The 15,019-nt window shown below is 35.3% G+C and overlaps 1 protein-coding gene across 2 annotated transcripts; it reads right to left on the bottom strand.

The window, feature by feature from the left end:
- Positions 1-2,726: 2,726 nt before the first annotated feature.
- Positions 2,727-10,994, bottom strand: LOC132283037 (protein EMBRYONIC FLOWER 1). Of its 2 annotated transcripts, XM_059784909.1 has the most exons (7): positions 10,699-10,994; positions 9,592-9,765; positions 8,470-8,891; positions 8,256-8,366; positions 6,613-8,090; positions 3,842-5,051; positions 2,727-3,724 (listed from the first exon to the last, which is right to left on the bottom strand). In XM_059784909.1, the coding sequence occupies exons 2-7, from the start codon at positions 9,750-9,752 to the stop codon at positions 3,234-3,236; spliced, it is 3,873 nt and encodes a 1,290-aa protein (XP_059640892.1). In that variant the 5' UTR covers positions 9,753-9,765; positions 10,699-10,994; the 3' UTR covers positions 2,727-3,233. The 2 variants fall into 2 exon arrangements, with proteins under 2 accessions (XP_059640892.1, XP_059640891.1); XM_059784908.1 differs by having other exon boundaries at positions 2,727-5,051.
- Positions 10,995-15,019: the final 4,025 nt, after the last annotated feature.

Below are 15,019 nucleotides of genomic sequence, written 5' to 3'. Positions count from 1 at the left end.
TTGGAACCTCTCTAATAGTTTTTCTGTTCAAACATCTTCAAGCCAACGTCTAATGATTATGAATATGTGTTAAAATTTAGCGTGAAGATGTTTGGAGAATACATAATATTGTAAAGGAGAAAGAACTAAGAGTAATGTGGATAACTTATTTACTTTGGTCAATGGTGGCCACATGGCCTGGGCAGGTTGGTAACCTATATTGCACGTAATGCCCACCTAAGGTCTGCTGAAATTGGAGTCCAACTTTTTCAGATATTGTTTGGGCCTATATTGTGGTCCAAGTTTTTTAGATATTATTTGGGCCTTATATTGTGGTTCAACTTTTTAGATATTATTTGGGCCTATATTGTGGTTCAACATTTTAGGTTTTGATCGGACGTAATAAATTGTACTCAAACAAGAAGGTTGAACTACCTTGGAGGTTGTTATCTCAATTAAAATCGGAAAATTTTCAAAAATAAATATAAAGTAGGAAGGAAAACCGCACTTTGAATTGAAAATTTTTCAATTGTTTTCTTTCAAATGATTTTCTCACTTGTTTTCCAGACCTTTTTTCTTTTTCTTTTCTGCTAAAAGTTAAGAATTAATTTGAAAATAAAATATTTAAAGCTTTAGATATATTCTATAGAAAAGCATAACCAATGACAATTGGTTTTAACATACATAATTTTTATCCCTAATTTCTTAGCACTAGTTTTTATCGAGTTTGATCAATTCAACCCACTCATGAAATTTTTCTATGAACCCTAACCTTTCTTCTAATAATCATTAATCTTAATCATTAGCTGTTCAAAAGGCATATCAAAGTAAGTTTCCTCTGATACCAAAACTGATGTAGGACAAAAGACAGGCTCAAATAGAAGAAAGTAAATAAGAGTTACGGGCTGGAAATTCAAAAACAAAGCTAAGATTCAGGGTTGTTAGAAGAAAAGAAGGATTGAAAAAAAAAACGAAAAGTATATTGGAATCATTCCAATAGAATCTAGGTATCACACCTGGCATCCTCACAATTTGTAAATCACTCATAAAGAAATAATTTTATTCAATCATTTGCTGAGTATTCAGAGTTACATAGTATCCAATGGAGATAATCAAAATTGACTCTAATAACAAATAACTTAATTGATGTAATTTAATCTAGCTATGCAATTTACCAAAACAAACAATGTAATCGAATAGTTGACTGTAACTTAATAAAATAACAAATAACTTAATTGATGCATTTACCAAAATAATGAAATTTGACCCAAATAGTGGAGCGTAGGAGCTTATTGTTTACAAATGCAACTCCACGCCTATTTATAGACATCTTACCTAACTTCTAACTCTCCCCATAAATGCTCTAATTAATTTCATTCTACAAATATATACTAATATCTCCAACTTGTCCACAACCTTCCAACTCTCAACAATATTCCATGCTTCTTTAGACAAATGTGAAAGACTGCAACACATTACGACTCTCCTTACAATACTTCATACTTAAACAAATGTAAAAGACCCAGAACATTACTCTTCTCATGCCATGTAGAAGCCTCTCGACGCTCGCGTGTTGCATGTGGCGCAATTTTCTCTGTCACAATTAGGCGGGCCGTGACACTATTCTAGTCAATGAATTCAGAATGAACATCTTTATTTTTAATTTGAACATCATTTCTCCAATTTTAAAATGTGTTCGAATTAAGATTTAATTGTATTGAGTGCACAACAGCGTACTTGGACTCCTACCTGAACATATATATATATTTTTTTCCTGTCCAAACAAAGACAACATAACTAAAGAACAAGGAAGAAAACAACTACACAGCATAGAGAAGGAAGTCCTGCTCTAAGGCCTGCAAGATTTGGGAAGGCCAAACATCCCAGTGTGCATCACCATCACCGGATTTAGAACAAAAAGATGAGCAACTGCATCGCTTGTTCTGGGCGCCCGACAAAGGCGAAAATGAGCATTAGCCCGGAGAAGAGACCAGATATTATCCGGAATCGGAACTGGAAGAGGGTCTTGAGGCCTGAAATTGATGATTGATAAACAAGTAATAACGGTACAAGATGTAATTATGAGTTCCTCCATTTAGGAATATAGATAAAGCAATGGCCCTCCAACTAATTGGAGAAAAGGTTTGAGTTGAGTTGACACGGATAAAGCCATATCTAATGTGAAATGAGAACTACGACTGACTCAATTATTGATTTCTCTTTTTCAGTAGGAATGAGAAAACGAAGCACATTTTTTATTTACATCTATTTCTCTTATTCATTACTGTCCTTGTACAATATGAGAAATTTATTGGACCAACAAATGCGTTCAGTAACCCAATACCTGCAACAAACTTACAAGCTAATTGTCATGGACGCAAAGACGTGTTCTGAGTCCCACATCGGATGTGTTCTGGGTGGTGCCGTGAACACTACAAATGACCGGACGTAGGGTCTCCCGGGAGAACTATTTATGTATGGTGCAAGGGTCCGGGCAAGGGACACATAAATGTGTAAAATACCACCCACATTTTAGTTTCCAAATGCATATGATAGTGTGACACTAAATTAATCATTGCTGAAGCAAATATAGAAGCTACAAGAAGGTTTATTTTAGTCAATCACAAGACACTTCCAATTTACAATCATCAAGTCCTAAATGAGCTGAATTTGTGTCCTTTTATTTCCACTCCTTTCTGATCAAGGATGGAGAATACGCATCAAACAAACTGTAAGAACCAGCAACAAACCAAACACTGAATAACGTTAAGAGCCCCGTCAAAACCAAAGGGGAATGTAAAGGTTTATATGGAACATTATAAACTATGACACCAAAACACAGATCATATTAAAATATATATACATTTTAAATTTATTGTCAGAAATGTTCAGGCATATGCAGGCCATACCTAGCACCCAGCATGGCTGTTGTAGCTCGACTTTGGACAGCGAAGAAGCCCGTCAAGATCCAGAATCAAATGGTTTAAGTTCCCCAAATACGCGTTCATATGTGGAATCTGACTGGCCTTTGCTGTCGAAGATTATGGCCCATGAGATTTTCTAATTTTGCTGGGGTGATGAGACCATGAAAACGTCACCTGCTGAAAAAAAGAAGCAACCCAGCTGGGAATTCAAGCAACAATCTTAGGTGATGCAAAATTGTCCTATAATTATCATTTTAGTGAGGTGTATTTTTGAATCGAGGAGATGAAAGAGGTTCTAATGTCCCCAACTGCTATTGGCATTTGACCACACTATGATACATGATTCAGACGCTCTTTAATAGCTGTGCGCTTTGTAACCCTCTGTCTCTTTCTCCCATCAACATTAAACAAGCCAGATCTATCCATGGAAGGAATCCTCTTTCTGAATTTGAGATCTTCACCACTTATCATGTACACATTTCCTGCTTCTGGTATGCTAAAGTCAGCTGGGTTTCTGTTAACAGTGCAGATGTCAACATTGGAAATGCTTTTCATACACCAAGTGTTTCCATTCGCAGCATGGGCCACCAAGTCCATTCGCTTAGATGATTCTTCAACTGTATGACATTGAAAGGGAAACACTAGAGACTCTGAAACACCAAGGACCACTTTTTGCTTATCCAGAACAGGATTAGAAGCATGACTTGTGCCTGCAACACCAGTCCTGCAAACATACTTTTGTGGTTTCCGGCCTCTATTTTGTGTGGATGAATAAGAGCCTTTCTTTTTCCCTTGCTCCAGAGATTTTGGAGAGACTAGACCTGCATAACCAGTGGCTTTTTTGAAATTTCCATCATTTTGATGCACAGAAGCAAATGCACCAACAGCAACAGCGGGTGAACATTCACAAGATATTAGCTCTGGAGGGTGATTTTTACCATAAAAAACAGATGATGGATGTCTTGAGCTATCACAAGCCTTATATACCCTCCTCCCTAGCGCAGAGAACTCCTTTGAATGATCACATGGAAAGAAAGCTTTATCAAGGAACTTGGATTTCCCATCCACACCGACCTTAGGGTGATGATCACAAGGGAAGAAAGGTTTATTGAAAAACTCAGGCATGTCATCCAAACTGAATGGTGTACTTGACTGCATCCCTGCATCCATGAGGCTGAGTAATTGCATTGCTGGAATCGTTTCATTAGGATAAAGATCTAGTGACCTTGTCCCCTTTTTGTTATGCTCAACTCCCCCGTGTTTGCAAACAAATGGATATTTGGCAGGCATCCTCCCAAAAGATTCAGAATCAAGGTTCCTGTTCTGCTTGTCAAGGCTGGTAGCACTCGGATTGAAACAGTTCATATCAAGATCTCCAATCATTTTCCCTTTCGACAGTGTGACTGGGCACTGTGAATGTCTTTCTAGGTTACTTGACTGAGGAATGTTAAGTCCAAAGGGCACATGATTTGGTATCATTGAGGATCTAACATGTTCTGCTTCTTCATGCTGTCGTGAACCATTCTGGGATATGTCACAGAATTCCAAGACCTGCATATTGGTGGGAGAGGACCTGGGCACCACATTATCAACATTCCATTTGCAATTTTGACTGCTACTGTTTCTGACAGAACCAGAAATAGGAAATTGGACTCCACCTGATGGCTTCTCTTGATGCTGTGAAAATGTACTAAACCCTGTGAAGGCAGGATTTTTCTCCTGCTTGCCCATATTGAAATGGTTTCTGTTGAAAGAAGAAAAATAGTTAACAGGATTTTGCATGGTGGGTCCCATACTTTTACCTGCTCTGATTACACCATTTCTTCCATTGCCAAGCTGAGGTTTTCTCGTACGGGGGTTTTCCTCATGTAACAATTTCAACACCCCATTCCCATGTGCTTCAGGCAACCCCATTATTTGAGTGTTCCTTTTGTCACCGATTCTCTCAGACAAGCAATGACTTCTCTCAGCTTCATGAAGCCTCTCATATTGATTCTTTGCCATGAGTTCAACAATATCCATGGGTATGTCATCTAGCGTTCCTTGTTCATACAACTTATCTGCTCTTTGGTCACTGTGTCTCTTTACAACTTCTGAATGTTCTTGAACTTCAGTTGTTTTTTCTTTGTTGCAAGGACCAGAGGTATCCTGGAAAAAGAAAACCAATATTTCCATAACATGCAGTCTATTTAAAACATTTTGAATCTAAATGCTACCAAAGAAAATTTATAAGCTACAAAGGGAAATACCTGGAATAGGAAACCAGGAATGTAAACAGGCAGAGATTAATACATTATATATATATAATAGGATTGTGTAGGTATATAATATGAATCCACATAAATGTTGTGCCACGAAGAACATCAACATGTCTAATAATTGATACAACACTATGCATGTTTGGCTTCATAAATGTGTGACTCAGTCAGTGTTGCGACATATTTATGAGACATCAGAACTACACAAGAAAGAATTATCATATAAGATTGCATAATTTAGTTAACACAGGCACAGATGTGACAAAGGATACTTGGATCCAGACCCAAAAAAGCGACCTCAAGATTCAAGTGTCCAAACTGGAAAACTATATGGACTGATACTCGTCAATTCAAGAATGACAAAATGGTCAGCAGCTGTTCCAATGTTCCGGTATCAAGTTTGCACTCAGTTAATCATCCCAGATACATCCCCAGTTTCCAGCAGAATTTATTGCTGCTGATCCAATGTTCCGGTGTCAAGTTTGCTCTCAGTTAATCATCCCAGATACACCCCCAGTTTCCAGCAGAATTTATTGTGAATCTCAAATATAGAAGCCATTACCAAGTGTTAGCCTCGCCTGTACGTGGTCTTGGAGGGGGAAGATTGGAGATAGACGTAACCTTTGGCATTATTTTGCACAAAATGTTGCTGCTTCATCTTTGAACTTGCATTTTCATGCTTGTCATCCCGAGCTTTCACCACTGCACAAGCAATGGCTCCCATACAATTTCTAGGACATCCCTAATTTATCAACGTAAACAATATCGCCCTCATTAAATTAAGTGTGAGCACAGTTCTTAATTATGTGGAACGGATTCATTTCTTGGCAAGACAACTATTAAATACCATAGAAACTGACTCTCCATGTGTGTGCTGACACCAACCCATTCAGAGTTGAGAGTTAGATTTACTTGTTTATATATTCCCTCTTCGAATATGCTAACATGAAGTGTACATCACCATTTGCAAGATTGATAAAAGGAAAGCAATAATGTATTCGGATTTCAGACCAATATGGAAGCTACATATTAGTGATGCAATACACCATTCAATTCAGAACAACTGATTTGGCTATCAATCAAATTTAAGAAGGTGAATTATAGTAAGTGGTTCTGGCTACACCAATGTCCTTGGTTCAAAAGGCTCAAATTGCTAAATGACAAGGTAATAACACCAAAACTTCAAACTAAGGTTTGAGACCCGTAGTGATTAATTTTCTCAGACTGCCAGCCTGACTGTGAACCAAACAAATTCCCCCTCAGCAACATCCCCCACCCCCAAGAACCCCGAAAAAAAAAAAAAAAAAATCAAGGAAGAGGGAGAAAAAAGAAAAATTATATAATAAATCACAATTACAAACGAAAATTAAGTAAATAAACAAAAATATATTCATCATGCAGATATTCTATCTAAAATCTCTTAATCAGTCTCTGAGAAAAAAAGCTCATACCAATTTCTGATGCAGAGAATAACTCCCATCTTCAACCAGAGAGGAACAGTTTTGCATCTCACGCAAGAAAGATGCCCTTTGAGTGATTCTTTCATTCAAATCACAAAATAATCCTTCACCAAAAGATGGATCTGTTGCAGACTTGGGAGGAACATTTTTCTCTCCAGCATGCCTAACATCTTTCCTCATACGATGTTCTTCTCTTGGAATTACCTTTTTTTGAGGAAATAAAGGATCATTCCCGTCTTCACTTAGAGCAAAATAATTTAGGCCACTTCTTTGTGCAGCCATATAGCTGTTAAGGGGAAAATCCAGCCCTTTTCTAGCAGATGCATCATGTGTTGAGTGAAACTTTACTCCTTCAGGCCCACTCTGCATGACTTTTACATCATTTCTGATGACTGAATCTTCTTCTGGCATGCTACTTCTTTTAGGCATTAAAGAAACCCACCCATCTTCAACTTGAGGCATTTTGTTTTTCTTCTTATACAAACCCAAATTTTTCTCAGCTTGTAGTGGAGACAGATAACTTCTGAAACATTGTTGTGGCCCTCTGCGTGTGAATGAATCATGTGCTGATTTCATTAAACCAGTATTAGCAGCCACACCACATTTAGCTGCATCCCCAATTTTGATTTGATTGTATTCGGGCATGACACTTTGCCATGGCACCAAGGGAGGATATCCATCACTAACTTGAGGCTCCTTATTTTTCTTTTTAAACTGTGTAGGATTTCTATCAATTCTATATTTAGTCCAGTGACTCTTTAAATCTGTCTGTACACCTACTCCAGCAGCTGCATCTCCTTCTGATTCAGAACCAGCAATTTCAATGCTCGTGTCAGAAGTTTCTCTATCTCCCTTGAAGACCCTGACTTTTTTAGTCACGTTATCCGGACAGCTCATCTCAAGTGGTTTCCAATCTTTGCCTCGACGCATCTTTCTTTTCTTGTTAGGACCCCCAAAGCCCTTTCCAATATTTCCTCCAACAGTCACATCAAACTGGGGAGCGGACCATGAACCTAAACCATTAGATGTATTGGGCATTGCATTGGAAGAAGCACCTTCCTTCCTGATGCTATAAGTTTCTGCATTTCCTTTTGCACCCAACAACTCAGTCAGCAGACGCACCTTTCGAGTTTTTCGACGTATCAAATTTTCACCCAATATCTCATCACTTTCATATGATGCATTATCATGCTCTTCCAGTTCAAGGGAAGTAATTCTGGTTGTTTGACACGTGACAGCATCTATAGTCTGATCTATCTTACCAACTACCTGTTCCGTTTCGCAAGTCATCGGTACGCTTCTCTGTTGGTCATTTGCAAAACTCAGTTTTCCCATTTGACAAATTTCAGCAGAACTGCCACCGTCACATTTAACATTTCCAGTAGCTGGAACAATAACTGCAACTTCATGACTTCCACAGTTTGGCTCACAAGATTCCACCAATTCACTGCCTTTTGATTTGAAAGCAACTGTTTCAAAAACCAAGGTTATTTCTGTGGCTGCAAATATGGTGAATAAGAGTAATAGACTTTCATTACCATGCAACTACAGCTAAAAAGAATAATGAAGTTTAAGAGGCAGATGTTTTGCACTGTTGCTCAGACATTTAATTTTATAATTGACATTCAATTTACCTGTGTCAACTGTGTCTCTTTCTTGAATTAGGCCTGGATTAGAATTTGTTGCATCACAAGTAGGATTGTGAATTTCCTGATTCCTATAATCTTGTGAATCATCCCTATGACCTGAATGAAAAATAAATAAATAAATAAATAAGAATTGAACTAAAAAAAACTCCAATTTCAATAGCATAAGTAATTGTAGTACTGAGATTATATTGAAGTATACCAGTGACAGCAGTTTGTCCATTCTCAGCTTCCATTTTATCACTACATGATGAAAAGCAATATTCATCGCTAAACACCTTAGTAGAAGTACTAGCATCAGCTTTCCTTCCCTCACAAAAGTCCAGTTTTGAAGCTTGCTGCACGTCTGACAGCACCATCGCTGCATTATCATGGTATTGCATATGAGAACAAGTGCTACTGGATATAACTCCACTTTTGCAACAATTAGGAACCACTCCAATTTCTTCTATTGAACTTGTAGTGCTAATCTCCTGCAGGCAGTTTTGGCAGCGCCACCATCTGAATTTTGCAACATGTAAAGGAGGAAGCATATTAATTTGCCTCTCTGACTTATTGTTCCCATCTAAAGCAAATGGCAAACAAATCCCCGGGTCCTTTTTACGCATTTCAGCAACATATCCACTGCATAAAAAATAGAGAGAATTTGTTAAGAGCTTCCACAGAGAAACCAAAGCCAATCATCCTCTATACGAAATAGAAAATTAACTTGTGACTAGAAAATATATACACATATGTGTGTGTGTGTGTGTGTGTACATATATTTATATATGATGCTACAAAAATTCCTCTTGGTTGTACAACTCGTGTTCCTTCAGATATATATAATTTTGAAGAAAGACAAACTAGGTGTCAATTGAGTCCCTGAAGAAAAGTCCCTTGATCTGGTATTAATTTCACTTTTGCATACAAAGTACTATATCCAAATTTGACTTAATTCCAGTTACCCTCAATAATCTATATAGAGGATACTAAAATAACATATTCAAGAACCACAACAAATTACGAAAGTTTAAATTGTATATAAATCAGCCAGTAATTATATATGCAAAAGAAACAAGAAACTTAAAAGAGAAGGAATCTCAGAATAAATCTTCAGACCAATGAAGTTTTAAACTCAGCCACCATAGCTCCCATGATCACATTACTATACTAATGACAGATCTTATTATTTAAACATGCACAGATATGCACACACGCATGTAACCATACACAAACAAACATGCAATAACAAGAGGATCAGAGTCTAACCAAAGTCCTATAGACTGGAAAATTTTAAATAACTGATATGCAAGTTCAATATCGTTAGTATAAGCTAGCTTACCGTATTGAGAAATGCTCACACTTTTCTGTTTCGTTCTTCTCCATGGCACTCCCAAGGTCTATAGATATGGAATCAATCTTGATAAGTGATCCCAAGGACTTCGACACAGGAGAATGATCACTTCTTTGATGATTTTCTTCCACCACCTTACTCTTCTCCATGATAAAAGAAGAACTAAAATTGCAGCATTAAGATTTCTATAAGATCTCAAATGTGCACAAATTAAGTGATATATTAAGTTACACAGTAATTCACATTCTATAACAAAGATTTAGGAGAACAAATCAGCATGCAACACATTTAACCACCTTGAAGTTCAAAAGCACTTCACAATTTCATGTTCAAAGTACCAAAAAAAAAAAAAAAAAAGACTTCATATGGTTCACTCAAAATAACTAGGTAGTATAAAGCACCTTTAATAATATTGATTTGCATCATAAAATAACAATAGCAAGCAATATACAAGTATACAAGACAATAGTGGAAAAATATTCCAAACCCTAATTCTCCATAAAAACACAGACAAAGCTGTTTCTAGTTTGTATTTTCATAATCCACATGTTATACAATCAACTATATAGCTCAAAGCATCCACACAATATGCAAAGTAAACCAAAATATGCCACTGATAAGTCAAAACAACAACTAGGGTTTCCCTTCTATGACAATGATACAACTCCCCACAAGACAAAGAGAGAACAAAGTCAATCCGTTGTTTCAAAAATTAAGACAAAAACATAACGCACCTTGACATCAGCTGCAAAAACTCCAAATCTTCTAGCAAAATCATGCAAATCATACAATAAAAAATAGGGTTTTTCTTATACAAACAAATTGCTTCCATATAAACCATCAACTCCACTTCCAACACACCAAAACAATCAACACACACATAACACACCAAAAAATCATATAGATTATCACATAAAATCAAACCTTTAAAGCAATAAACAAAATTATCAACAAATTTAACGTACAAATCGCATTAAAATGGGAAAAAATGAGCTCAAACTCAGCTAGAACTTGTAATTATACACACAAATTCAATCATCAACGTATCGACAACGAAAAAATTAGTAATCTGAGATAGAAAAAGAACAAACTAACCTCGTTTGAATCGAAGATCAGATCAAATGAATCAGTTACAGACTTCGATTCTTCACGGCGTACCCAGAAAACTATATCATCAGATAAAACATTTCAAGACGAAGCTGAAAGTATGAACTTTACAAAGAGATTCGAAGCTGGCTGACCAGAATTCGAGTGCGAAATCGAGATAAACCCTAGCTTTAGGTTTTCGGGAGAGAGGAGAGAGAGAGAGAGAGAAAGAGAGAGGAGAGAGAGGGAGTGTGGGTTTCTGTGTGCGTGTGTGAGTATTTTATCCTTTGTCCTTGAAATGAGGCTTTGTAGTATTAAAAAACGTAAATCTGTAAGAGACATATATATACACATACATATATATATGTTCATATATATATATATATATATATATATATATATACTTAGAGCAATTATATTGTGGGGTCAACCCCATATTTTTTGTCATAAGCTCACATTTAAACTTTCACCGTTCGGCACAAAATACACTTTTTGAAAATAAAAAATAATTTGGAACAAAATAAATTATTCAAAAATAAAAATTCAGTTTAGTTGGATTCTAGTAGAAAATTTTTACCTAACTATTAGTCCGATTAGTAAAATCTCTTCGATTTAAAATAAAAATTGAGAGTTCAAGTTCAAAATATTTTATTGGTATATAAGTTCGGAGAACTAGTTAGAAAAGAAGAATTGTTTATTTAAAAAATAAGCAGTAGAAAAAGGTGATAAAAATTCACAGCAGATTAAATAATTAACCCAAATTTTAAAAATTAAAGACATAATATATAATAAAATGAATGAAAATCCATTTATATGGAATAAAAGCCGTAATGCGCTTGTTTTGATTTTCGTAAAGAAAGAAAAATTATAGAAAAATAAAAATTTAATTGAAACATGTAACTTGCAAAATTTATACATCACTCAGCCCCATTGTAATTTTTCTCTCTCTATATATATGTGTGTGTGTGTGTGTTTGTAGAGAGAGAAAGCTGGGACGAATGAGAGGGTGCCAGCAAACGCAGGGTGGTGCGGTTCTTATCACTATCCACTACTATCTTAAAAACCCTAGTCAAATACTATTCCCACGCGTTATATTCACGCGCTTCTTGGAGATTGTTTGATTGTTCACTGTGTAAGTATCTTGTGTCAGATGGTGATAAAAGATGCTATTCCACGAAAATGAGTTGCTACTGGTGCGTGTATTACACGTTCTATCAAGGAGCGTGGTTGTAGTACTTGTGTAAACCCTAAATATGTGTGGTGGTAGATGAGGGAGGTAAGTAGGGGTAACCCTAATGCTCAGATTGTTAAAGTAGGTGACTCATCAAGTAACGAAAAAGGAAAAAGAAAATATATAGATATATATGTGTGTGCGCGCGCGCGCGCACATATACAGTACGTGTGAGTGGATCCACCTTCTTTTTGTTTTCTCCTCTCAAAGAGGATGATAATATAGGTCTAAAATTATACCATGTTTTATATGTAGTAGCTAATTTATACTAGAGTATTGCTAATATCTAATACTAGTACTATTATTTCTATACCTTTAAAAGTGAAGATGGGATTTCAAATACTGAAAAATGGGCGTGTGAATTTTACTACCGGTAAAAAATATTAAGAGAGTTGTGCTACAATATTAATGAAATTACTTTTTTGATTGACGTTAGGATGATATAATTGACAAGATAATCCAAGCTTAACACTTGCATACCTAATGTAAGGTTACATGCATCTCATTGTGACATTATGTGTGAGTAATATGTAATGATATAACTTACCAGTGAGACGCTACGATGATATTGTTAACAAGCATGAAGTCACGTGTGAGTAGTATGGTAGTGATATAATTACTAAGTGTGACATTGCGATGATATAACTGACAAGTGTGACGTTATGCGCATACGAGTAATGTGTAATGATATAATTGACAAGAGTAATGTTATGATGATATAACTAGTAAGTGTGACTTTACGCACATGTTAATAATTTGCTACGATCGATATAGCGGACAAGTGTGACGACTATATAATTGGCAAGTGTGACATTACATGCTAGCAATGTATAAGATTAATATAACTAATAAGTGTGACATTACGATAATATAACGTTACAATTCAGTTGAATTTTAAGGGTATTAATTTATTTATTTTGTTATCTTATCAATCAACTACACAGTAATCTCGAAAAAGACTTGAAACATTCACTTTATGTACCACTTATGCTTATAATACATATAGTAATTTTTTTTTTTTCTTTTTCAATTCACATGTCGGTGAATTGGTGTTTTTATTTATTTCTTTCTTTCTTTTCTAAGGTAAAAGGATATGGAACAATGACTTGATGTGAGAGTACGTGCAATTGATCCATATTTGTAAATTAATGTGGTTATCTATATATATGTGATGACTGTGACACGAAGTGATGTATACGTACATGGATGATATATATTCCATGTAGTATGATGTAATTAATTATTCTAATAGAAGAAAAAACAAATACTATATATCAGAAAGAGATAGAAGAAAAGATTTAAATAAATTGGAGAATGCTATCTAACCACTTATAAAACATGATATAACATCAAATTAATGGATATATATAAAAATGTCCCCACCTTCTAATTTTTATTATGTTTCATTTTTCTGGTACTTTTTTGGAAGTGAAAAAGATAAACCCTAGAAAGACCTTCATCTGAATCGCGTGGGTTAAAATTTGGTCAGGTATCGCCCATCATCGGAAGCAAATTGATTGAATTATTATGGTAGGAGGATCTAATTAGGGTTCCAAATAAATTGTGTTGTCTTTCAATTTCTTAAAAATTGTTTATTTATGTAAAAATAGTGTAATATTCTGAATTTGATGATATCCAGTTAAAGTGGATACAGTGCTATCCCACTTCAGATTAGGTTGAAGCATCGGATAAGGTTTCTACAATGCATATTACTCCAAGAAATCTATCCATATCCATGCCTCACACTTCAAATTAACCTATTTATGGTAGATGGTTAGTGGTTTTTTTTTTTTTTTTTTTTTTTTTTTTTTTTGATAAAAAAAATGTCTTTTATTTTTAATTTAATTTTTTTTTTTTTTTTGTCATCGACAAGAAATACAACCTACTTACATACTCACTTTACTCATTTAGAGACTGATTTACTCCCTTGATCCCCTGTAGAAACAAGCACATCAGTTGAAGGTGGTAGTATTTTATGCAACTGAATTAATCCATAACAAGCATAATAAAAGCATGTAATTAACATGATTATATTATGTTGCTTCTTTCGTGTCTTCCCTTGGGGAGTTTCTGCCGTGGTTGTTGATTGCTGTGGAGACTCGAATCATCATCATCCACTTTAAAAAGTAGATGAGATATCACTATGCCACAAGACCCTAATTAGTTATTGATATTTCAAGTTGTAACCGAAAAATGTATGTGTCATATATACAATTTTCACTGGCGGGTGAAAATTATATCAATTTTTTTTCTTCCAGAGGTGTAGAATTTATATTTTTACTTGATGAGAAACTCACACATCTATTTATCTTTGCAGAATGTTTACATAACCTTTGATATAAAAATTTAATTATCTGGTTAACATGGTCCGTAGTCACGGTCGCAATGTATCGAACTCGGACAAAATCAGTGTAAGCTGCCCAATATGAGCGGCGTATCGGACTTGAAAAAATGTCGCATATCAGACGATACGGTAAACCATGTTAATTAGCGAAACATATTTATATTAGTGTTAAAAAAAAGGAAGACATACTTATAGATTATAGAGTAATGATAAAAAGTTTAAAAGTCGAACAAATTTAACTCTCAAATTTTATGTGAGTAGATACAAATTTTATGGTGAAACTAAGGTTATTAATGATATCATAATATCCTCAGCTCACATTTACATAAATGAGCCGAAATTATCATACGTTTGAACTTCATATCATTATTCTATTTATATATTCAATTTTGTATACATCATATTCTGCAATTTATATATGTATATATATATATTAGAAATGACATAAACCTGAAGCATCAAGAAGGGTAAATTGTTTTGTTATGTAATGGCAGGTATAGAGATATGCATATATGTGTAGTACAGGAGTTGCAAGAATTGAAAAAATAAGTATGGCTTTAATCTCAAGAAATTATGGGATCTAATGGCTGAAAGTGAGAGCTCAACCTCTCTCACGGGAGAGGGGACCCTCCAATTAATTTTTGTATATAAATTCTGTAAAAGAGACGGTAAAAGAAGGAAGTGCATGCTGTCTGTCATGAACCAAAAGTACTTCTCGTCTCAGCCTACTCGCGCGGATGATGGTACGTAATACA

Source organism: Cornus florida, unplaced genomic scaffold, assembly GCF_030987335.1.
Source record: "Cornus florida cultivar Cherokee Brave unplaced genomic scaffold, ASM3098733v1 CherokeeBrave_3.0.0_Hap2_Chr11, whole genome shotgun sequence".
In the NCBI taxonomy this organism is placed as follows: domain Eukaryota; kingdom Viridiplantae; phylum Streptophyta; class Magnoliopsida; order Cornales; family Cornaceae; genus Cornus; species Cornus florida.
Note: the sequence above shows the minus strand (reverse complement) of the source record. Positions and strands in the feature narration are given on the sequence as shown.